Raw genomic sequence first — 24,860 nt, 5'->3', positions numbered from 1 at the left:
CACACACCTATGTCTAGTAATTTCTCAGTTTACTTCTTGCAAGCCTCGAGCCCCACTGCTCCATGAGTGGAGGGTCATTACCTGTAGGAGAGCTCTGGCATCATCCACCTTGCCTGCATCCACAAGTTGAAGGAAAAAATCAGTGACAGGTTTATAAATTGCAAACTGATTGGCCAATCTCTCTGCCATGATGCTTACTGGAAAAATGACAGGTAAGAAAAATCATTAGAACAGTGGTATAACTCACCTACCAAAGAAATTTGGTCTAGTCTCACTAGAGAGAAAATGTGCTTTTGTGTTCTTTAGCATAAACAACTAACTTACTCTTTTCAACTGCTGGTTCCAACTGCTCCTCTATGACTTTTCTGAATAAGTATGCCAAGCCGAAGAATTGGGGTTCAATGACTTGATTCTCTGAAGTAAGCATATTTTCAATGTTTTCTATTGCGACATCTATGTTATTGCTGTTAGAAAAAAGCAAAATAAATTATTTTAAAATATGCTTTTATATTAATATTGCAGGCAGTTTAGTATAATAACTTACTTTTACATCCACTCATGCTAATACTTGAGGAAAAAAATGAAATACATTTACAATTAACCAAAGAAAAACACTATGCAACTGAAACCCAATCACATTTAAGTAGCAAAAACAATCACTAGCTGGTTCATGCTACCATGGTTGCTTATCTTATTTCACAGCAGTTGAAATAGTTGGTTTTAACAATGCTCTACAGACAAGATCAAACAACTATATACAGGAGAATTCATGAAGATAACTTAAAAAATTCTGTATCTTAAATATTTTTGCCACTCTTTGGATATAATTTTTTCTACTCTTTGGATATAAAATGAAAACTTGTATAAATGCTATAATTTTGGCTTTATGATCCACAACTGGTCACTACTGCATAAAAACAGTATTTAACATCCCAGGGTTCTTAAAGATACTGATGATGTTTCAAAAGGCATATATGCATGTCTCTAACTTACAGTCGCCTCCATTTCTTTTTGTCAGGTATGATACATTTGGAAAATACTCAATTTATACTAAAAATCTCAGGAAAAAGTATCTTCACACTTTGAAAAAAATCAGTTACATGGTTATGGTAAAAATTATCTCTGACTATCTTTTTGGTTAAGGTAATCTATAATGCATACCTTACTGTTATGGCATACTAAATCCAATCAGTCAATATTGTGTTGAAATTATTATATTAAACATAAGAATTCTTTAAAAATGAATACTCTGTTACAATATATTTTTCTTATAAGTTTTAAAGAATTACTTAATAGTGAGTATGTTCTCCAAATCATATAAAACTGTGTTATATGGTAAAACTTTAAAATTCACCCAGTTCTTAGATGAGTAATCTCCTCAATCTTCTGATTTAAAACAATCACATTTTCTTATTAAAGGAAAGTTATATTTGGGGAAATAGTTTGAAAAGGTCAAAACAAAACACAAGTGTTTCTCTGCTCAAAGAAAGAACAAACAAAAAACCCTACAAAAACAAACATTACATTTTAATATCATGTCCCATTAAATGTATGCAAGATTACTAAAGAACATTTTTTCTAAAAGCATATTAAGGGTATCAAATTTCATAAAGTACTTCGCTAGGGGGCTTATTAAAAATCAAGTCCTTATTTACTTCTACAGGGGTAATTCTCAAAAGGAATTTAGGGACAGTGGTAAGAAAATCAGCTCTAAATACCTCCCTTGTTTGTGGGGGGCGGGGGTGTGTTCACAGGGTGGGTAAGGAATATGAATACGAAAATGCACATTTTTAACAAGCTTGCAGGGCCCTCTGCTTCACAATATTCTACTAGTATCCCTGTCAAATATTACTAACAAATGAGATCATTTTTCACTTCTGAACAAAGTGTTTCAACAACAAGAGGTCTGACATATATACACAAGAATGAGAAAGGTTATCAACTGTGGAGCAAGATTTATGAATTTGGTAAATGCTGTTTATTCTAAGATTTAAGGTAAAGAAAAAACATTTTTCAACATATAATTACTCCCTAATCAGCAACTAACATCAACATTTCCTCTGCAGTTGATATGGTTTCCACATGTCTAAAAGTTCTTAAAAGGTGGTATCTCAGGTAATGCCCATTCTAGTGGCCAATGAAGGGAAAGAAGGCTTGCAAATACTCACTTCTTTATTTGTGCCAAAGCAATGTTATTGATGAAAACCATTTTTGAAAGTCCAAGGGAGTCTTCGAGTCCATTTACCATCTTCTGAACTACTTCTATGTTTTCAACATCACCCTTCATGGCGAATGCCTGGATGAGGCGGGTCACTGCTACCTTAGAAGGGGTCTGCTGCTGATCCAATGCTGTTTTCAGCGTTCTTAGAGCCTCTAAAATACAAGAGCAGGCGACAGGGCTTTTCTTATATGACCTGTACTGAGTTTAACGCATTCTGAAAACCAGCCTGTAAATACGAACACCAAATGGCCATATACAAAAAGCTATGAATAATTTAGATTACAGAAAATATTAATACTTCATGACATACCCCCCAAAATTATTTACCTGACTACGTAAGATATTTGAGGCCTGAGAAATTTCTTCTTTCAGGCACAGAGAAAATACAAATGTTACCGATAATATGAGTTTCATTTAGGGATAACATTTAGTGACTAAAGTTGGTAAGTTCAAATGAATATAAATAAGAGTTTCTAAAAATTAGAGTTTCCAAAAATGTGTGACTTCTATCCATGTTCATACTTGTCCAGATTTTATTAACTCAAAGATTAAATGATCACTAAAACTTAATATCCCAACAGTTCTTTCTCAAAAACAGTATCTCCCTCTAGGATCAATGTTCCAAACTGAAACATTCAACTTTCACACCAACAAATTTATTTTATGATTAGATGCCCTGTGATTATTTTCTTGCACTAAATTTAAAAAAAAAATAAAGCCTACTGATTTCCATGAATACAGACAGTCCCTGACTTACGATGGGTTTATGGGGTAGTTAATGCATTGTCAACTTAAGATGAGTTTATCCGGACTTAGCCCCATCGGGTAAGTTGAGCAACATCTGTACAATCAATGGAGTTTTGTTTATATGTTTTTTTGAAGTATCACACTTTCAAGTACTTGATTGTAAATAACTATGGAATAGCCTTCTACCTAACTGACTCATAAAACTGTAGCAAAATCATGATATGAAATAAAGTGGTAGACTGAGGAATAGCATAACAATTACCCTTACCACTATCAAAGAAAACTTATAGCTTTATAGCAACTAAAGTAATGTAACTTAGACAAAACTAAGACTCTCCTAACAGCTTTCCAAGTAAGAACAGCTTAGCTTTACAGAAAAATGGGAAAAGGGTATGAATTAAAGTCTACTAAAAATACATGGAAAGCGGAAAGACATGATGAATTGTGTTCATTAATGAATAAACAATTTATAATTATTTGAAATACACAATCTAAACCACTCATTCTAAAATGGGAAAAAAGAAAAACAGTTTAAGAAGCATAGTCAATAAAAATTTTAAAATACACATGCATATACAGGAAACAAAAAATGTTTTTATAGTATTTTTAAAAATATAATTTATAATAAGCTTGATAAAATTTTGTTAATGGGTGGTCAAAGAATATTGTCAGCTAGGGAGGATCTTCCCACAGTACGTTAAAACAATAATAACAAAACTAAGATTAATGATGGTGACGACTGTAACTCAAACTTATTGAGCATTTGCTACATACCAGGCACAGCAGTTTAAACAGCTACTCTCACAACTACCTTCCGAGACAAGTACCAATTTTACAGATGAGACACCTGGGCACAGAGATTCGTTTGCCCAAGATAAAGTCATATTTTGAGACAACACTCGAAGATTCCAACGATCCCAGAGCTTCCATCTATGAGTGCGTGTGTGCACGAGACAGCAGAAGGGTGGGGAGAACAGACCAATTCTCGTCTGTCCAAAGATAGCACAGGACCTTGTGACCTAAATCCTATTCTCATATAAGGCTTGCCTTCTGTACAGTTAATGACTTCAGGGACACCAAAAATGTTACCTATCCACATCCCTCACCCCAGGTCCTTTCCCACTGTCACCTAATTCCAACATTTACACAATTACTCACTAGTGATACTGATTACACTGTACAAGTGCCACGTATCAGCTATTAATATTCACCAATGGTAAAATTTAATTGGCTTTACTTTTTCTTCCTACTTTAGATGGGGTTGAGAAAAAGAAACCTAAAAGAGAGAAAGGCAGAAGAATGGAAGGGGACTCTGAAAAATCAAGAGCTCTCATCAGCCATGGAGCAAAATAAGTGCAAACCCTACTCCTGTTCTCACTGATGATCATTTTACTCCAACAACAGGTTTGTGGTGATATGCTCAGGAAGGGGGTGGGGTGGGGGTGGAAGAGGTAGTGCAGCAACAGTGGGCTCAAGGCTCCTGCTCTCAGGCAACCTCCAGTTGAGCTGAACAGCTCAGAAGAGTAGATGATAAATTATACCATGTCCTTTCCTGTAGCTTACACAGGGCACCTAACATAAAAATAAAGGGTACCAATCAAGCTGAAGAAATTTGGGTCAGGTTCAGCTGAAAAATGAACCTCTGAAATTAGAAAAGTGTTTTGTTCTTATCTCCATGTCTACAGAAACAAAAGCTATTTATGACAATGAGCTTATTTATATGGCGAGCAAGTTTAACTTTTCATTGTTTTAAAACTGTTTATCATTTTGTTACATAAAATACTAACGGACATAAAGTCATTTTTGGGGGGCCGGGGGAAGGGGGGTTCGCTCTTGCCCAGGCTGAGTGCAGTGGCACCATCATGGCTCATGGCAGCCTCAACCTCCTGGGCTTAAACGATTCTCCCACCTCTGCCTCCTAAGTAGCTGGAACTACAGGCGCATACCACCATGCCTGGCTATTTAAAAAATTTTTGTAGAGACCAGGTCTTGCTACATTGCCCAGGCTGGTCTTGAACTCCTGGACTCAAGCAATCCTCCTGCCACGGCCTCCCAAAATGCTGGGATTACAGGTGTGAGCCACTGCGCCTAGCCACAAAAATCTGGGCACAAAAAGTGTTTTCCATTCACTTACATATTCAGTACTAATCAATTAGGAAGACAGCTAAAGACCAGTACATTTAGGTATTATAAGCAACATTAAAGTTGCACAATTAAACAACAACTTCCAGCCGGGCGCGGTGGCTCAAGCCTGTAATCCCAGCACTTTGGGAGGCCGAGACGGTGGATCACAAGGTCAGGAGATCGAGACCACCCTGGCTAATACGGTGAAACCCCGTCTCTACTAAGAATACAAAAAACTAGCCGGGCGACGAGGCGGGCGCCTGTAGTCCCAGCTACTCGGGAGGCTGAGGCAGGAGAATGGCGTGAACCGGGAGGCGGAGCTTGCAGTGAGCTGAGATCCGGCCACTGCACTCCAGCCGGGCGACAGAGCGAGACTCCGTCTCAAAAAAAAAAAAAAAAAAAAAAAAAAAAAAAACAACAACTTCCTCTCAAGGATGTGAAATTATGTGATAAACATGCAGGACAGGCACGGTGGCTCATGCCTGTAATCCCAGCACTTTGGGAGGCCAAGGCGGGAGAATCATTTGAAGTCAGGAGTTCGAGACCAGCCTGGCCAACATGGTGAAACCCCGTCTCTACTGAAAATACAAAAATTAGCTGGGCATGGTGGCAGGCGCCTGTAATCCCAGCTACTCAGGAGGCTGAGGTGGGAGAATCGCTTGAATCCAGGAGGCGGAGGTTGCAGTGAGCCAGAGCCATCCCACCACTGTACTCTAGCCTGGGCAACGGAATGAGACCCTATCTCAAAAAAAAAAACCAAAAACACCAAAAAAACAAAAACAAAACCCTAAAACAAAACCAAACCAAAACATGCAATGAGGAATAATACCATTATTACAGAGAGAGGAAGCAACGAGGTTACACTTCCAGAGCTTTTTCAACTTTCCTTAGAGATCTCCTAAGTGGGTTTTGTTGTATTGGCAAAACTGCAGTATCACTGCATTCACTCAAATTCAAATGTAAATCTTAAAGTGGAAAGTTACTTACCTAAATTTAAGAGATTCATCATAGTACCCCTTGGGAGATCATTCATAAGACCTCCACATCCAATTTCATCCCCTTGAAAACTCTTAAACAGCCTCTACCAAACCAATGGCCCCCACCCCAATCCTCCCCAAAGTCATGTCCACATCTTTCAGGTATCATTCTCTTAACATTAATCTGAAAACTCTAAACTTCAAACAAACACTGTATTTTATTGCTGTTGGTGTTATGAACTATTTAAAAAGTATTAGATTAAGTTTTAAAAATCAATATTATAATCATTTGGTACACAATCCCACACATTTAACACTCAATTTAACTCATTTGCTATCTCACACACAACCAACACAATATGCAAGAAACAACTGCTGAGAATTGTTTCAGATGCTCTAAAGTATGTTAATTTCCAAAGCAAAATGACTTGTGCTGTGAATTTTAACGCACTTGAAAGCCTGTACTTTCTCTCGTTCTGGAACACAAATTTTGCATGTCTGAAGAGCTGTGATTCATCTTAAGAAAACCCATCTTGTGTTAAATGGAATGGAAACTGGACTAAGTGGTCAAATGACAAGTACATTCATATTCAAGCTGTATTATAAATGCATGTACAGTAATTTACGTCTCTCAGCTACCACAAAAGGCTCTTGATAAGCAGGTAATTTGCTAAATGGACTCCTTTATCCAAGTATTCGAAGGGCGTTACAAGAAAAATCTGCAGAGGCATTAATGTGACGTAAAGGTCAAGCATTGTGACATACCTTTCAAATAATCCCGCCTAACTTGCGTTATGATGAGGAGGCTGTTGGCAGCATCGTTCAGTGTGAAGCCCTTGATGTGGGTCTCCGCGCTAAAAGAAGCAGACATTTAGAAAGGAATTACTGACATGCTTCTGATACGATAATAAATGGTTGAGCACCAAGGTGAAATTATAAAAACTACTGTTCGTATGTTAAAAATATTGCTGCAAAATATCGACCTGGAGACAGCTTTTGTGTTATCCTGTCAATGGTTATAGAAGGATAATTTTTTTTTGCATTCTGACAGATGACAAAGTTGGAAATGAGCAACAAAAGAAACAAAGTACAAGATTTTTTTTAAACAATCGGTTCAGATTCTTGAATGCTGACATATTAGATGACTAAAATAACTGCGTGCCCCGCATTGTTCTGCCGTATCCTAAGCTGGATACTTCTTTTTTCTACATTCACAGTAATTATAAAATGTAAAACTCTTCTTCCAGAAACAAAAATGAAGATTTATTTTCAGCACTGTACATTTTAAATATAAACTAAAGCAGATTACTAACACTGTATCATTTGGTCAATTAATTTTCAAATTTCTGCCATCTAGATTCATACAGTTTTTGAAGCTGAACATACTACAGAACTCAAACTACTGGTACTTTAAAATTAAAAATTTCACACAACCATCTTGCCCTAGCCTTAAGTTTGAAACGAAACACCAACTTTTAAAACTCAAGAGCAAAAAATCACTTGACTTTTAAATAAAGCCTACAGGATTAAAAAAAGCAAAATGAAACAACAAAAACCAACAGGAAACCCCAAAACCTAGCTGGAGATTGCTGTGTGCTGCACTGTTTGCACATCTCCTGTGATGACATTTCAGCATCCTTAATGCTCCCAGAGTTCATCTCTGGATTAGAAAATCTAAACAGGTCAAAAGGAACAAAAGCAATTGCTGCCATTTGCCTTATCGAGCTCAGTGATGACCTTGCTGCCAACAACAGCATGCCCTGCCAACATGGACATATAAGCTGGGCAGATTGCAACGAAAGCGGGGTCACTGCTAAATTATTCTCATCCCAAGAAAATCCTCCAGAGACACTCCGACATGCCCATCCTCTCAGTCACTTTCAGCCTCTAAGGTCCACCCCTACAGTCCCTGGACACAGGATTTTCTTATTCCTCTGACCAATCCTCTTAATCCCACCAAAGCACCCATTGCTCAGTTTGACTTTTCTCCTTTGTCCCATCTGTCAAAGCTCTTAAGTCAACAACTCATGCATGAGACTACGAATTGCACAAAGGATTTACTTTCTCAATCTTTAGTATGATTAAATAAAAATTAGACACTATTAAAAGCTCACTTCTCATATTATTACATGTATTATACCGTATTAACTTAAAAATATTCACCTACAATCCATTAAAACCACAAGGTAACACAACTTCTCTTTTAACTGACACTAAGTATGAACTACAAACCTTTCAAAAACCTCAAAGCCTATAACGTTCTTTTTCAATAATCTCTTCCTGTCTCAAGCTGCCTGCTCATTACAAATATGAAAGTGGAGATAAATAGCAGGAAGAAGAAACCCCAGATTTATTCTATAATAATATATCCTACATATGTAGAAACTGATCAATTACAACCAAAACAGATTCCAAAGTGGCACAAAGAGAAAAATTTTAAAAAGTTGCGGGTAGAGATCTTTGCATTGGAAACATTTATACGATATAATAAAAGACATTAACTTTTGACTCCTAATTTTGATCTTTCCTTCTGGAAAAAATTGAGTCCAGAGCTGTCAAATCAAACTTCCTGTGATGATGGGAATATTCTTCACTGGTATTGTGCAACACGGTTAGCCACTAGCCACACGGCTACTCTGATGAAGAAACAGAAATCTTAATTATATTTTAACTAATTTAAATTTAAGCAGTTACAAAGGACTAGTGGTTACTGAACTGGATAGCAGAGAATTCCAGAAATTTTATTTTTAGAACTGTCAAAATGAAGGGAAAAAAATTACAGGGGAAAAAGAGTACCCCTCTTTCAATTTACAATCAACTGCAAAAATTAAACTATCTTAACCAAAGAAGACAGTATTATAGGGAAACTTTCACATTGGACATTTCAGAGAATTTATTGCTCTGAAATGACAGCATTTCAAATTTAAGAGTTTTGTTGCCTTATGGTTTTAATGGATTTTAGGTAACATTTTTAAGTAAATATGGTATAATACATGTAAATACAGGCATGAGAAGTGAGCTTATGCACAAAGGACATTAGTTGGTGATTATATTATTTAGGATAACAAAAACTGGCCAATTCAATAAAAATCATCAGTGACAGACATAGCATTACTTCCGAACAGAATGATACAGGAAGCCAAGAGGAACAAGAGAAAATCAAGGTCTACTCTCAAAAGATAAAGTAGGGTTGTTGTTACATGATTCCTAAATTCCCTAAGAATATGGTTTAATGTTAGCAGAGATTTAAAACAACAGTTTATATCCCTTACTGCTCTTTGAATTAAGTGGTTTCCCTCCCTTGAAAAGAATTTACTACAGATAAATTGATCTCCCAAAGTGCTGGGATTATAGCCGTCAGCCACTGAGCCACCACGCTCCACCAAAACCATGGCTCTTAAGGTTGACCAAGTGACATTACATAGAAAACTGTAACAACAGATAGCTATGGATCCAGAGTAAGACTGCCCAAATAATACTAGAGCTGTACTGCCATTTGCTACAGTAGCTCATTTGGCCACCATATTATAATAAAGTTGCCTATAAAAAAGCAACAGTTGTTTTTCACTCTGATCACTGACACAGAATGGGAATGGGAAGAGAGGACCTAGTTGGCAATAAACAGGAACTGAACCCACAAAATATCTCTTGAAATACCTCAAGTAACATAGTTGGATAATTAGTAACTTAAACTTTCACTTCTGAATTTCCAGTCCAGCATTATTTTTTAAAGTACTCAACAATTTAAGCCATGAAACAATTCTACATAGTCAGAAATAACATTTTATTGGTTCAAGGCAGAGGACATGCATCCAAAGCCCAGACTGACTTCAGGCTTTGGATCTTGGGTTCTCTTGGGTGCATACAGATGCACGGGGGAGGGCAACTCCCAATAACCCTGGTAGATAACACAGCTAAAAGAAAAGTCTCACTTGTATATCCAACTAAGAAGCAGAGCATGATGGCGGATGCCAAGGACTGGGAGGAGGGGAAATGAGGAGACAATGGTTAAAGTACAGTTTCAGTTATGGAAGATAAGTAAGTTCTGGAGCTCTATACAGCTTAGTGCCAACAGCTAACAATACTGTATTTATACTGAAAATTGCTAAGAGGAAAGATCACAAGTATGTTCTCTAACACACAAAACCCAATTAATAATAATAATAATAATAATATTGAAGGTGGGAAGAAACTCTGGAAGGGGAAGGATATGTTTGTGGCCTTGAAGTGGGCAATGGTTCCAAGGGTGTACACTTATCCTCTAACTCACTGAGATAGATACATTAAATATATATCTTTTTACATGTCAATCATACCTCATGAAGCCTTCATGAAGATCTAGAGAAGAAGGGAAGAAGATAAACCTTGGCAATCATTAAAAAATCAGGAAACAATAGGTGCTGGAGAGGATGTGGAGAAACAGGAACACTCTTACACTGTTGGTGGGACTGTAAACTAGCTCAACCACTGTGGAAAACAGTGTGGTGATTCCTCAAGGATCTAGAACTAGAAATACCATTTGACCCAGCCATCCCACTACTGGGGATATACCTAAGGATTATAAGTCATGCTGCTATAAAGACACATGCACATGTATGTTTACTGCGGCACTATTCACAATAGCAAAGACTTGGAATCAACCCAAATGTCCATCAGTGACAGACTGGATTAAGAAAATGTGGCACATATACACCACGGAATACTATGCAGCCATAAAAAAGGATGAGTTCGTGTCCTTTGTAGGGACATGGATGCAGCTGAAAACCATCATTCTCAGCAAACTATCGCAAGAACAGAAAACCAAACACCGCATGTTCTCACTCATAGGTGGGAATTGAACAATGAGATCACTTGAACAAAGGAAGGGGAACATCACACACCGGGTCCTATTGTGGGGAGCGAGGAGGGATAGCATTAGGAGATATACCTAATGTAAATGACAAGTTAATGGGTGCAGCACACCAACATGGCGCATGTATATATATGTAACAAACCTGCACGTTATGCACATGTACCCTAGAACTTAAACAAAAAGGAAAAAAAAAAAAGATAAACCTATGTTTCACAGGTTGTAAATTTAAGGCAAATAGAGGTCATGCTTACAACTATCTTCCAGGTCGGCAGTTTCAACCTTGGTAGATCAAGATCCATGGGAGGACTATAGTAAGAAATGATGTTTTACATGACAACCCAATCCACAGATACATACACACACGCATAACTGAAAGCAACTTTTCATGAAATATTATCTTTACTACAGAAGTACTTTGAAATAGTCTATACTATTTCATTAATACAATGTTGGTTCTGTCCCACTTAATAGATGTCATGACCCACTAATTGGCTGCAACTGCCGTTTTGAAACTACTCTAGCCGGGCGCGGTGGCTCAAGCCTGTAATCCCAGCACTTTGGGAGGCCGAGACGGGTGGATCACGAGGCCAGGAGATCGAGACCATCCTGGCTAACACGGTGAAACCCCGTCTCTACTAAAAGAATACAAAAAAACTAGCAGGGCGATGTGGCGGGCGCCGTAGTCCCAGTTACTCGGGAGGCTGAGGCAGGAGAATGGCGTAAACCCGGGAGGCGGAGCTTGCAGTGAGCTGAGATCCGGCCACTGCACTCCAGCCCGGGCTACAGAGCGAGACTCCGTCTCAAAAAAAAAAAAAAAAAGAAAAGAAAAAAGAGAAAAGTGAAACTATTTTAGACCAGTGGTCTTCAATGAGCAGCATGCACACTGTATGAACACTCTAGGGTGAGGCAAGAAAACCTTTACATCTCTCTCTCCCTTTTTTTTTGAGACAGAGTCTTGCTCTTGTCACCTAGGCTGGAGTGCAGTGGCGCCATCTTGGGCTCACTGCAACCTCTGCCACCCAGGTTCAAGCGATTCTCCCGCCTCAGCTTCCCGAGTGGCTCGGATTACAGGTGCCCACCACCACACCAGGCTAATTTTTATATTTTTAGTAGAGACAGGGTTTTACCATGTTGGCCCAGGCTGGTCTCGAACTCCTGACCTCAAGTGATCCTTTCAGCCTTAGCCTCCCAAAATGCTGGGATTACAGGTATGAGCCAACGTGCCTGGGCTTAAATCTCTTTTTAAAAATTTCATCTTACGAAGATTTTCTATTTTGAGTATGTTTTATAATATAGTTACATGTGATATATCAAGTACAATTTGTTATTAATCATATGCGATCAAAATGTTTAAGACATGATTCTTCAATCACCTGGGGTATGGAGTAAAATGTACATTCTCAGACCCCACACGAAATTGGCTGAATCAGAATCTTTGTGGTGAGCTGTGAGGAATCTGTTTATGCTACCAGAATAAGGATCACTGTTCTAGAACAAACCCAATGAAAATGAAAAAGAAAAAAAAAAAAATTAAAACCTGTACTTTTAGGAAGTATTTCAGAGGTCTTCATGACCAAACTCAAAATCTAATTTTTTTTAAGTTTTCTGTCTTTGCTTCTATCTCATCACTTAGTCATACTTAATTCTCAACACAAAATGTTTCTCTTTTTTCTGGCTCTCCTTCATTATCATGGAAAGGGTTTGGCGAGTTTCATAATTTTCTGAGGAAAGTAATTTTAGATGATCCTCACCCTTGACCTAGTGGTTACAGATAACAGGATACTGCTCAATGTCAAATTTTCCAAGTCACTAATTAAGAGTATATCGAGTGTTCTAGAGATATACATATAATTTGATTAGGAATTGAGAAAACACACAGAGTACATTGAAAACCCGACAGTCCTACTGCAACTGTCTTGTATCAAGACATACAAATGATGATTCAAGACCACACACACACACACACACACACACACACAGACAAGTACAGTCATATAGAACACGTTTTTCAATACTAAGACACAGACAGTAAATACGGCCTATAATGCATAACTTTAGCAACACTAGGACACTGCCAGGTTTTCTTGTGATGTGAAAGGATGGCAGGCATCCATTTTCTCCTTAGGATTCTAATATTCTAAAAGTGTTGTGGACTTAAAAATTTTTTCAGATTATTCCTTTTCTTTTCTTCTTCTTCTCTTTTTTGAGACAGGGTCTCGCTTTGTCACCCAGGCTGGAGTGCAGTGGCGCAATCTCAGCTCACTGCAACCTCCACTTCCTGGGTTCAAGTGATACTCCTGCCTCAGCCTCTTGAGTAGCTGGGATTACAGGCACACGACACCATGCCCGGCTAATTTTTGTATTTTTAGTAGACACGGGGTTTCACCATGTTGGTCAGGCTGGTCTCAAACTCCTGACCTCAGGTGATCCACCCACCTCGGCCTCCCGAACTTGTGGGATTACGGGCATGAGCCACCTCGCCCAGTCAGATTATTTTTCTTTTTAATCAAAAAACACGAAAGGAGGGGGAAACACAAATAAAATGAGTTCAGTACCTATGTTTTTTCTACTTCACGCTACCTTCTTCAACACCTAGAAGAAATCTTTAGTATTAAGTAATATTATCATACACTCATCATACAGAAGAAAAACTAATGATCAGAGATGGCAGGTAATTTTCCCAAGGTCACAGAACTTTCAAGTAAGATTCAAATCTTAGTCTAAGTTCAAAGTCCATGGTGTCTTTGTTTTCTCAGGCTACTCCCCCCACAAAAAGTAAATGGATTTAGTTGCTGAACAAGAAACAGAATATAATAAAATTACTTTTCTGTGCATGGATATCTTAAATGAATCGTGATGGAACATTAAGCAAAATGTACTACATTGTGTATGGCCAGTAAAGGTTTTTTTTTTTAAGATGAAAAAACCCTGATAAAATTAGTTAACCATTTCATATGATTTTTATGGGTAGCTGAGGCCAATCAAGCAATTGCACTACACAGCACATTATTATTATTATTGGCTAATGGTAGCCAATATTCTTTTTTAAACAAGAGGTTTAATAAGTGGACTAATACTTACAATGCTTTCACTTCCACTGCTTGTGTAAAATACTCTTTTGACAGCAGTAATTTAATGAGATCACTGTAGGTTTCAGCATTAAATACAACGTTTTGCTGTTTTGCTTTCAGGAAAATACCATATGCTCCTATGAGAGAAAACAGACAAAAAATAAATAAGATGACATTATTCTGAAATGCCAAAAGGATGGAAAAACTCCTGAAACAAAGACCTAAACCCAAATATTTCTGCTTTTTAATACCAACCCACTGTTAACACTCTATAGAGAGACACACTGACATAATTCTTCAAATATTTTAAAGACAAAGCTACAGTTTTGGAAATTACAACTTAATCTGAATGGATGGTGCCTGAAGGGGTTTTCTCTTAAAATGATTTCTCACACCAGCTTTCTTAAGTTGATAAATTATTTTCTTTCTAATAAAAATGAGAAACAACTCTTCTGAATTTATGAAAAGATGATACTAGTTTCAAAATAAATCGCAAAATGTGTGTTAAAGTCCAAATAAACCAGAGGTATAATTTAGATTGAGGGGAGCAAAAGATTCATTTTAAAGCAATCTTTAATCTATAAGTGGGTGGTTACAATGGTTAACATTTCAGCACAATAGCACTAAAGAGAATATAGCCTATAATTCTAAAATTAGGAGATCACATTATTTGGCTACGACAGGACTTATACAAAAACATACAATTTTCAAATATACAGATATCTAACAAGTAAACTAAGCAACATTTGTTTGACTGATTAACAGTTTTATTTCACTTGTTCACAATAACTGTCAGTGAATGAAAAGATGTTACCAAAAGAGAAGTAACTACACTTTTCAGTCACTTACTTTTCTGAAATAAAATTGCCTGGCTATAAACAGCCAACTGAAACTACAATCTACTCCCTTCTGTGTATAAACAAATCACAATAAAGATGGGGCATAAATGAACTATCACGTATGGCCTACGTGATAGTTCTACGAACACAGGGCTCAATGTAAGGAAATATAAAACTTCTAATTAAGACGAACATGATATTATTTTAATGTTCAGAAGAACATTTTAAGCTACTTTAGAAGTTTCTAAACATGCAAAAATTGCTATGCTTCTATGTATGAGTTAGGGGATGTGTGCATTAGCCCCTTAATTAAACTTAAGTGGCACTGTCAAAGAAACATATATCCCTTTAAGCTAAATTTGGAGAAAAAAAATATGACAACATTTATATTTGCATCTTAACTAAGGAGAACAGTTTGGGCAAGTGAAAGTAACAATGGCACAAGTTTATCACATTCCAAGTAAGTCTTCCATAGAACAGTCCCTGTTAGTCATTAAATTTCCAAGTGCCTTACACTAGATTTCTATGGTTGTGAACAACTGTATATTCCAGGACACTGGCAAAAAACAGAAAATAAACACACGCTAATATGCAAGAAGAAACTCCACTATCATTTCCATCAGATACCTAGTGTATTCGGTGTATTTCACTTTTCTGAAATGGGAGAAAATGACATATCTTCATTCGAGTACCAGTATCAATGCATCACAAATTTAAGAATGTCTTATTTACTTATTAAAGTCACAGAACAGCTCTGCTAAATAAAATATTTAAACCATGACATACAATAAGATGACTGCAATAAAATCTGCCACTCAATACCCAATGCTTTTTAGGGGGCTAAAAACTTAAGATGCAATATAATTATTGTCAACTTCCTCACAATCATACATAATATTTCACTTATTTGGAAACTCTTGTTGTTTTCTAAAATTGTGGTCTTCACATTAACTTGGTGTGGCTGTGTATATTAGTCCCTATTAGTTTTTTTTATTAGCATTTTACTATACCAAACCCATTCACCACACGTTTGTTTCTGATGTGACAATCACGATACACCTTTAAGTAGACTGAACTACCAGAAAAGTGTTAATGTAAGCATTCAATTTTTTTTTTTTTTGAGACGGAGTCTCGCTCTATTGCCCAGGCTGGAGTGCAGTGGCCGGATCTCAGCTCACTGCAAGCTCTGCCTCCCGGGTTTACGCCATTCTCCTGCCTCAGCCTCCCGAGTAGCTGGGACTACAGGCGCCCGCCACCTCGCCCGGCTAGTTTTTTGTATTTTTTAGTAGAGACGGGGTTTCACCGTGTTAGCCAGGATGGTCTTGATCTCCTGACCTCGTGATCTGCCCGTCTCGGCCTCCCAAAGTGCTGGGATTACAGGCTTGAGCCACCGTGCCCGGCCTTAAGCATTCAATTTTCAAAGCATTCACATTTCACTAAACATTCGAATCCTGAGCTTATGGCCAGGCACAGTGGCTCACACCTGTAATCCCAGCACTTTGGGAGGCCAAGGTAGGAGGATCATTTGAGGTAAGGAGTTTGAGACCAGCCTGGACAACATGGTGAAACCCGGTCTATACCAAAAATACAAAAATTAGCTGGGGGGCACCTGTAATCCCAGCTACTTGGGAGGCTGAGGCTGGAGAATCACTTGAACCCAGGAGGCAGAAGTTGGAGTGAGCTGAGATTGCACTACTGCACTCTATCCTGGGTGACAGACCAACATTCTACCCCCCGCCCCCCACAAAAAAAAGAATGAACAGGATGAAACCAATTAGATAAATGAAAATTCCAGAATAGAGGTAGCTCTACATTTATAATACGCACTGTATTGTATTTAATCATTTAGTTAACTACTTAAATGTTTTCACTTAAACTGTACACTAACTATTCATTTTAGTCACAACAAAGCTTCACCAGAGGATGGGCTTGGTGGTGGCTCATGCCTATAATTCCGGCACTCTGGGAGGCTAGGCGGGCGGATCACTTGAGGTAAGGAGTTTGAGACTAGCCTGGCCAACATGGTGAATCCCCATCTCTACTAAAAATATGAAAAAAAGAAAAGAAAAAAAAAAAAGCCGGACGTAGTGGTGGGTGCCTATAATCCCAGCTACTTGAGAGGCTGAGGCAGGAGAATCACTTGAGCCTGGAAGGCAGAGGTTGAGCCACCGCACTCCAGCCTTGGCAACAGAGTGAGACTCTGTCTCACAAAAAAAAAAAAAAAAAACACTTCACCAGAACATTTACATAGTGTTGATCAAGCTTAATCTTATACTTCGCTTTCAAAGATGCACAGCATGTACTCAATGATATATAGACTCAATAGACTGGTGTGCACCTGTAGTCCCAGCTACCTGGGAGGCTGAGACAGGAGAATCACTGGAACCCGGGAGGTGGAGGTTGCAGTGAGCCGAGAATGCACCACTGCTCTCCAGCCTGGGTGACAGAGCAAGACTCCGTCTCAAAAAGAAAAGAAAATGACTCAGAATAAATAAAAAGTTATACTATAGAGGTAACTGAGGAGGCTTAAGAACTTAGCTTATTTTTACTTCATACATTTTACATCAGTGCCACCAAATTTCTTTTTTTTTTTTTTTTTTTTTTTTGAGATAGGGTCTCTCACTCAATCACCCAGGTGCAATCATGGCTCAATGCAGCTTCAACCTCCTGGGCTCAGCTGATCCTCTCACCTCAACCTCCTGAGTAGCTGGGACTATAGGCTTGTGCCACCAAGCCAGGCTAATCTGTGTATTTTCTGGAGAGATGGGATACCACCAAGTTGCGTAGGCAGGTCTCAAACTCCTGGGCTCAAGAGATCTGCCCACGTTGGCCTCCCAAGCCTGCAAGCCTAGTCAAGCCTTCTAGTTAAGTTAGGAAATGAAGTTCCATAAATGTCTACATTGATTCCTTTCTAATAAACAAACCTCAAAACTATCGATACTAAAATTAAAAAAAAATTCTGTTGTATTTATTTCCTTAATGGTAAACTATCATAAACCATCCTTGAAATCCACCCTAAAACTGAAGGAATCATTCTATGGAAAGCTAGAAGGAAAAGAAATTAATAAAAGTAAAGAAAATAAGAGTAATATATGCTTCTGGAACAGTACAAGAAGTCTAAGTGAAAATATAAAATTCAACTTGCAAGCTCCTATTAGAGGATTAAAGATGGTCATACAAAATTTAAAGTAGGCATGAAGAGAGGTGAAGATGTCTTCAGGAAAACTTAATACTAGAGAAAGGGAAGAAAGTCAAGAAGCAGACCTCTAACCTCGAGATACTGCTGGATCACGTCAATATACACTAGTATAGTAATTAGTGCCTTAATCATTTTTTGCTTTCAAATAAGTTATAATATTTGCCACAACGCTATTTTCAAAAAAAATTTTTAATAAAAATGTATGCCAACAATGGCATTTATTATGAAAAATTGCAAATGTACAGAAAAGTATGAAGAATAGTACAGGTTGGGGGTGGTGGCTCATACCAGTAATCCCAGCACTTTGTAAGGCCGAGGTGGGAGGACCACTTGAGCTCAGGAGTTTAAGACCAGCCTGGGCAACAAAGCAAGACCTCGTCACTACAAAAATTGGCTGAGTGTGGTGGTGTGTGCCTACGGTCCCAGCTACTTGGGAAGCTGAGGTAGGAGAACTGCTTGAGCCCAGGAGGTGGGGGCTGCAATGAACCATGATTGCACCACTGCACTTCAGCCTGGGTGACAGAGCGAGACCAGTCTCCAGGAAAAAAAAAAAAAGAATAGTATAATGAACACCACCTTCCATATATCCATCACTTATATCTAACAATTAACGTTTTACCAGATTTGCTTTTTTTTTTTCTTGGGACGGAGTCTCACTCTGTCACTAGGCTGGAGTGCAGTGGTTGGCTCAGTGCAACCTCCCTCTCCCAGGTTTAGGCGATTCTCCTGCCTCAGCCTCCAAAGTAGCTGGGACTACAGGCATGCACCAACACGTCCAGCTAATTTTTGTATTTCTAGTAGAGATGGGGTTTCACCATGTTGGCCAGGATGGTCTCGATCTCTTGACCTTGTGATCGGCCCACCTCGGCCTCCCAAAGTGCTGGGATTACAGGCATGAGCCACCATGCCCGCCTGCTTTGTTTTTCATAGCTTGAGCATTTTAAAATAAATTATAGAAATCTTGACTTTTTTCATCCTTCAGTAACTCATGTGGATCTCAAAATTTCAGAACATTTTCCTATAAGAAAATCATAATACCACTATCACATTTAATATAAGTAATTCCGGCTGGGTACGGTGGCTCACACCTCTAATTCCAGCACTTTAGGAGGCCCAGGCAGGCGGATCACGAGGTCAGGAGATCGAGACCATCCTGGCTAACACGGTGAAGCCCCGTCTCTACTAAAAATACAAAAAATGAGCCGGGTGTGGTGGTGGACACCTGTAGTCCCAGCTACTCAGGAGGCGTGAATCCAGGAGGTGGAGCTTGCAGTGAGCTGAGATCATGTCACTGCATTCCAGCCTGGGCGACGCAGTGAGACTTGTCTCAAAAAAAATAATGAGTAATTCCTTAATATTACCTACCACTCAGTCAATAGTTAAATTTTCCCGCTTGCCCCAAAATGTTTTTGTTAAAGTATGGAAGGGGACAAGAAATATATAAAATGTAAGTCCTATCTGTAACCTACAGCACTTCCTACACTGCATTAGAAAGAAGACCCCCGCTCCCACACCGCCATTCCCGTATGTGCTTGCCTTTGCTTTGCTTCAATCGGCAGGCATTCAATATATCTTTCTGGAAATCAGGTTCTGTGGTTGAGTCTGATGAAGAATCCGATGAAGAATTCAGGGAATGTTTTTCATCTTCATACCACAACTTTAAAACAAAATTATTCTGTTAAATAAAAACTGGTGATCTTTTCAGTATAAGAGTAGGCTAATCTATGACCTAATTATACTAACAAAATCTGTTATGATTATGCCAAAAACAATTACCTCAGGTACGTCAAATGGAACTTCCTGGTTACTATCTCTAAGGATTTCCGCTAATAATCTTAATGTCTTCTCACGAGGAATAATATTTTCTTCTTGGATTTTATTCCAGACAGCATCAGCTCTTTGCCAGTCACCATTCATTTCTGTAGAATTTGATTAAGCAGAAATTAATCAACAAATATACTATAGAGAATTCACAAAAATATTTAGAACTTTTCTTTTTTTTTTTGTATTTTTTAGTAGAGACGGGGTTTCACCGTGTTAGCCAGGATAGTCTCGATCTCCTGACCTCGTGATCCGCCCGTCTCGGCCTCCCAAAGTGCTGGGATTACAGGCTTGAGCCACCGCACCCGGCCAGAACTTTTCTTATTTGATGTTGAAGAAAGCATTATTTCAAATGCTGCCCTTTAGGGAAAGGAACCAAATGTGAATGTGACCCAAAGTCAAGAAGGGAACTTTTCTCTGTACTTCTGAATTACAAACCAAAAATACCCTACCTATTAAAAAGCAGTAACAAGAAGCCCCATCACACTTTATTAAACACTTTCAATCATGTTGATAAAAAGTTTGTCTTTTTAATGTTACTGAGAAAGTGCCTACTGCTGAAATCAAAATCAGAAATAGGTAACAACTCAACTATGACCTTTAGCCTTTGCAAAGATCATGGAGATATACATATATACACACACACAGCATATGGCACCATATATACATACATACCGTATGTATATATACGTGTACCATATGCAGTATACATATATACGTGATTGTATACGGTGCATATGATACACATACATCCATGATCTTTGCAAAGGCTACAGAACTGGGCTACACAGCAGAAGGTGTGGGGTGGGCGGGCGAGCAAACACTGCCCCCAGAGCTCCACCTCCTGTCAGATCAGCAGCAGCATTACATTCTCATAGGAGCACAAACCCTATTGTGAACTGCGCATGTGAGGGATCTAGGTTGTGCGCTCCTTATGAGAATCTAACTAATGCCTGATGATGTGAGGTGGAACAGTTTCATCCCCAAACCATCCCCGTTCCCCACCACAACCTGGTCTGTGGAAAAACTGTTTTCCACGAAACCAGTTCCTGGTACCAAAAAGGTTGGGGGCTGCTGCCGTATAGTACACAGCTGTGGTGTGTACTAAAATGACTGAAAAGTGTGTAATTCTATTTACAAGTGACAAACCTTTTCACTTAGTTGAATAGAGAGAATAGTCTATGTTTCTTCTGTCGACATGAAGAGTTTCTATGACCATGTGAGATACATGGAATCTTCTTAGATTTCTTAACTGATAATGTTATCAGACTATTACAAGGGGACAGGAAGTCGGCTGGGAAGGAAACAGGCAGATCCCTTCGTATTGAAAAGTCCATTTCCTTTCATGTGGTAATCTAGTCTTTACAAATAGCAAAAACTCCAGAATCAAAACTTTGTTTTTAGAAATTCTCATGGTTGGAAAAGGAAAGATCAAGTCATTTAATATAATAAATTAATTTCTGCTTGTGAAAAACTGGGGCAAGATAAGAAAAATGTCACATGACACCAAGTGTAATACAACGATTAAATGCACAGAAAACCTGCTCTAGATGTCTTTTTTTTTTTTTATTTGTCAGTATGTATAAGAAATATCTGGATTGTGTGGGGTCCAGCTCTAGGAAGGAAGGGTTTGTTTTAGAGCACAAATGTTCCAGGCAACATGAATACATTTGTTCCTCAGCATTTTAGAGGAAAAATACTAAAACACGTAGGATTTTCCTAGATTATTCTCCCCAAAACCAAAAAGTTAAGTTTTTTGATAACTAATGACTCCTGAAAGTAAAAAATTCAAAGAACAAAAAAAGCATACTCATTCTTCAAGGGAAATCAGCAATTAAAAAAAAAAAAAAATCCTTAAATAATGAGTAGAGAAATTCCCCTGGGTCACACAGACTGAAGCCTAAACTTTCTCTTTTTTTTTTTTTTTGAGATGGAGTCTTGTTCTGTTGCCAGGCTGGAGTGCAGTGGCCCGATCTCAGCTCACTGCAACCTCTGCCTCCAGGGTTCAAGCGATTCTCCTGCCTCAGCCTCCCAAGTAGCTGGGACTACAGGTGTGTGCCACCATGCCCCACTAATTTTTGTATTTTTAGTAGAGACAGGGTTTCACCATGTTGGCCAGGATGGTCTTGAACTCCTGACCTCAAGCAATTCACATGCCTTGGCCTCCCAAAGTGCTCAGATTATTGGTGTGAGCCACCGTGCCCAGCTGCAGCCTAAACTTTCACACAGACTACACTGCAAGGAGGCCCAGATGGCAGAAATTAACGTAAAGTGCAGAGTGATTTTATACATATACTGATAAAATTAACCCAACTAATATAAAAGCCTTACATTTACAACCAATTTTCAAAACAAAACTCTCATTAGCTGATTACGCTTTTTCTTCACTAAAATGTTGTGTAATATAAAATTCAAGTATTTCAAGTATGTGAAAGTATAAAACTTATTTGATTAAAAAAAAAAAAATCCAAGTCTCTGAATCTTTATTCCATAGAAGGAAAAAAAGTGGAGCACTTCTGTTGACTGCCAAAAGGTCCTTGTGGACTGTGGGAAGATAGGGAAGGTTTCCAAAAGCTAGACACAGTACTGCTAAGGACCTTTAAAAAGGGATTCATTATTCTGAACAATAAAAACGTGGGTGGATAATCTACAACTCTGTGCCTTTAGGCTGTAAGAATTCTGGGAACATTATTTTCTTTGTTTAAAAAGAGCACAAAATTATATAAAAAGCTTCTACTTTGGGAGGACAAGGATATTACAGAGATGCACCTGTTAAAATAGACTAGTGGGCAGGCACAGTGGCTCATGTGTGTAATGCCAGCACTCTGGGAAGCTGAGGTGGGCAGATTAGTTGAGGCCAGGAGTTCAAGACCAGCCTGGCCAAGGTGAAACTCCATTTCTACTAAAAATACAAAAATTAGCCACGTGTGGTGGTGCATGCCTATAATTCCAACTACTGGGGTGGCTGAGGCAGGAGAATCGCTTGAACTTGGGAGGTGGAGGTTGCAGTGAGCCAAGATTGTGCCACTGTACTCCAGCCTGGGTTGACAGAGTAAGACCCTGTCTCAAAAAACAAATAACAACAACAATAACAACAAGAAGACTAGCAACTTCAGAAAATATTTCAAAATACAGATGAGAATTAGTATAATATAGCATGAAACAACTCAGTAAATATTTTTCAGGGGGAAAAAATTTCCTGGAATTGTATCTGGATCACAAAATACAAAACAAAGATTTGAAGTAGTCAAGCAAATCAGTGTGTCAAAATCTGCAGCTGTGTGTAAACTCTCACAAACGTGCAGAAAGGCTATGCCTTTTTTTCATAATAGCCTTAGTGTGTTTAAAATCCTACTGAGACAATAATGTTATTCAAATAATCTAACAGCCACAAACTTGAGTTGAGACCAAGGAATGGACACTCTGCCTCTATAATCACATCACTTTCCTGGAACTCACAGTTCCCTCCTGAAAGAACAAGAGGACAGACTGTTCTAAATGACCTCTGAGAACCCTTACGTTCTAAGACCAAAGATTTCTGACAATACAAGAATAGACACAGTTGTGGGGCAACATTTTATGGCTATGGAACCAGGGTATACCAGGTGGCACTTTTCACACACTTTTCTCTATGGTATTAAACTAAGAGATCTCTACTTCAGGGTTTTAATCATAAGGCTGATGGTTTTTACACAATGATATGATGGGGCAATTTCCATATTCCCCATGTCAATTACCTGATTATGGGACCTAAGTATCATTCCCCTATAAAATAAGGATTACAGTCTAGGACAGGAATGATGTAACATAAGCCTGGATTGTCTTGTTATGCCTGAAAACAAGGCACTAACAAAGACTAATGGGGTGTGTCAGGCAACATAGAATCCAAGACAGGAGCCAATGTGAAGGGGTTCCCAATGGCCAAAGACGAGATAATGTGAACACTAAAACAAATAAGGACTAAAATAAAACACAAATACATTTTAAGAACCCATAAATTCATTTAAAAAAATTCATCAACTTCAGAGGTTTTAAGGATACCAGCAGTTAAGATTCGTATTTTAAAAGGGAGAAAAAGCAAGTATTTTTCTTGTGAATTTATTTTATATTGTTAAGTAAAACAAAAAGAAGCCACAGAATACAGTGTAGAAATGTAGAACGTGAAACACGTAGAGTATAAAACAATCAAAACAGGCTATAAAAGAACCAAAATAATAGGTACATACATAAAAAATATATGGATATAAAGGTAGAGAGAGGGCAATGTACAGAGAAGACATGGAAAGGATGGCCAATTGACAAAGTTACATCTGAAATAAGAGGTTGGGGACGGCGGTGGACACAATGACGTTTTCAGAGTTAGCTAGTATAGTATTACATTGTTTGAATCTTTAGTAATCACAATATGTTCATTTCACTTGTGTAATAATGGAGGAGGAAAAGGCCACACAATATGAAAAGAAATGTAAATGGCTATACATACTTGAAGAAATACTATATAAATCATTATTGAGATAAATGCTGAGGTTATACAGACTTTTTAAATAGATTCAAAGAATTATATTGCAAACTTACAAATGTAAGGCAGCTTGACTCTTGGCTAGACTACTATACAAAGAAACTAATTTCCACTTTCTATCTGTAAAGAAGAAGTGTTCAGAACATAGGAAAATGTCATATAGAAATAATAGAAAATTCCTTAAGCAAGTGAGGAAGTCATTTCATTCATGTAATTAATGTTTGTTATAGGTTCTAGAAGCTAATTTTGCAAGACTGTCACAATGAAAGCTCAAAATATACTGGAAAGGATAGAAACGAAGTTTGAATAATGACAAAATTTTGTAACAGATCGTGTTATATTGAGTCCACAGAAAATGCAAGCACTTTCATGTTAATAAAAGCTTGTATTTAAACATATGTAAGACTTATGCAACGCAGTTCCATGGGTGTTGGCTGAGCTACATATCCGTGTTTTGTGCCTGTTTCTGTAGTATAATTTACCACAAAAT

General features: G+C 38.1%; 1 protein-coding gene across 1 annotated transcript in view; it reads right to left on the bottom strand.

Annotated features, from left to right (window-relative positions):
• Positions 1-24,860, bottom strand: part of LRPPRC (leucine rich pentatricopeptide repeat containing) — a 121,295-nt gene that overhangs the window by 12,073 nt on the left and 84,362 nt on the right. The window contains exons 28-34 of the mRNA XM_033175848.1: positions 19,807-19,949; positions 19,567-19,687; positions 14,003-14,129; positions 6,835-6,923; positions 2,169-2,373; positions 325-464; positions 82-197 (exon numbers count right to left, since the gene is read on the bottom strand). Of these exons, the coding sequence (XP_033031739.1) occupies positions 82-197; positions 325-464; positions 2,169-2,373; positions 6,835-6,923; positions 14,003-14,129; positions 19,567-19,687; positions 19,807-19,949 (941 nt within the window). The remainder of the gene's footprint in view (positions 1-81; positions 198-324; positions 465-2,168; positions 2,374-6,834; positions 6,924-14,002; positions 14,130-19,566; positions 19,688-19,806; positions 19,950-24,860) is intronic.

Source organism: Trachypithecus francoisi, unplaced genomic scaffold (assembly GCF_009764315.1).
Source record: "Trachypithecus francoisi isolate TF-2019V2 unplaced genomic scaffold, Tfra_2.0 Lachesis_group17, whole genome shotgun sequence".
NCBI classification, from domain to species: domain Eukaryota; kingdom Metazoa; phylum Chordata; class Mammalia; order Primates; family Cercopithecidae; genus Trachypithecus; species Trachypithecus francoisi.
Note: the sequence above shows the minus strand (reverse complement) of the source record. Positions and strands in the feature narration are given on the sequence as shown.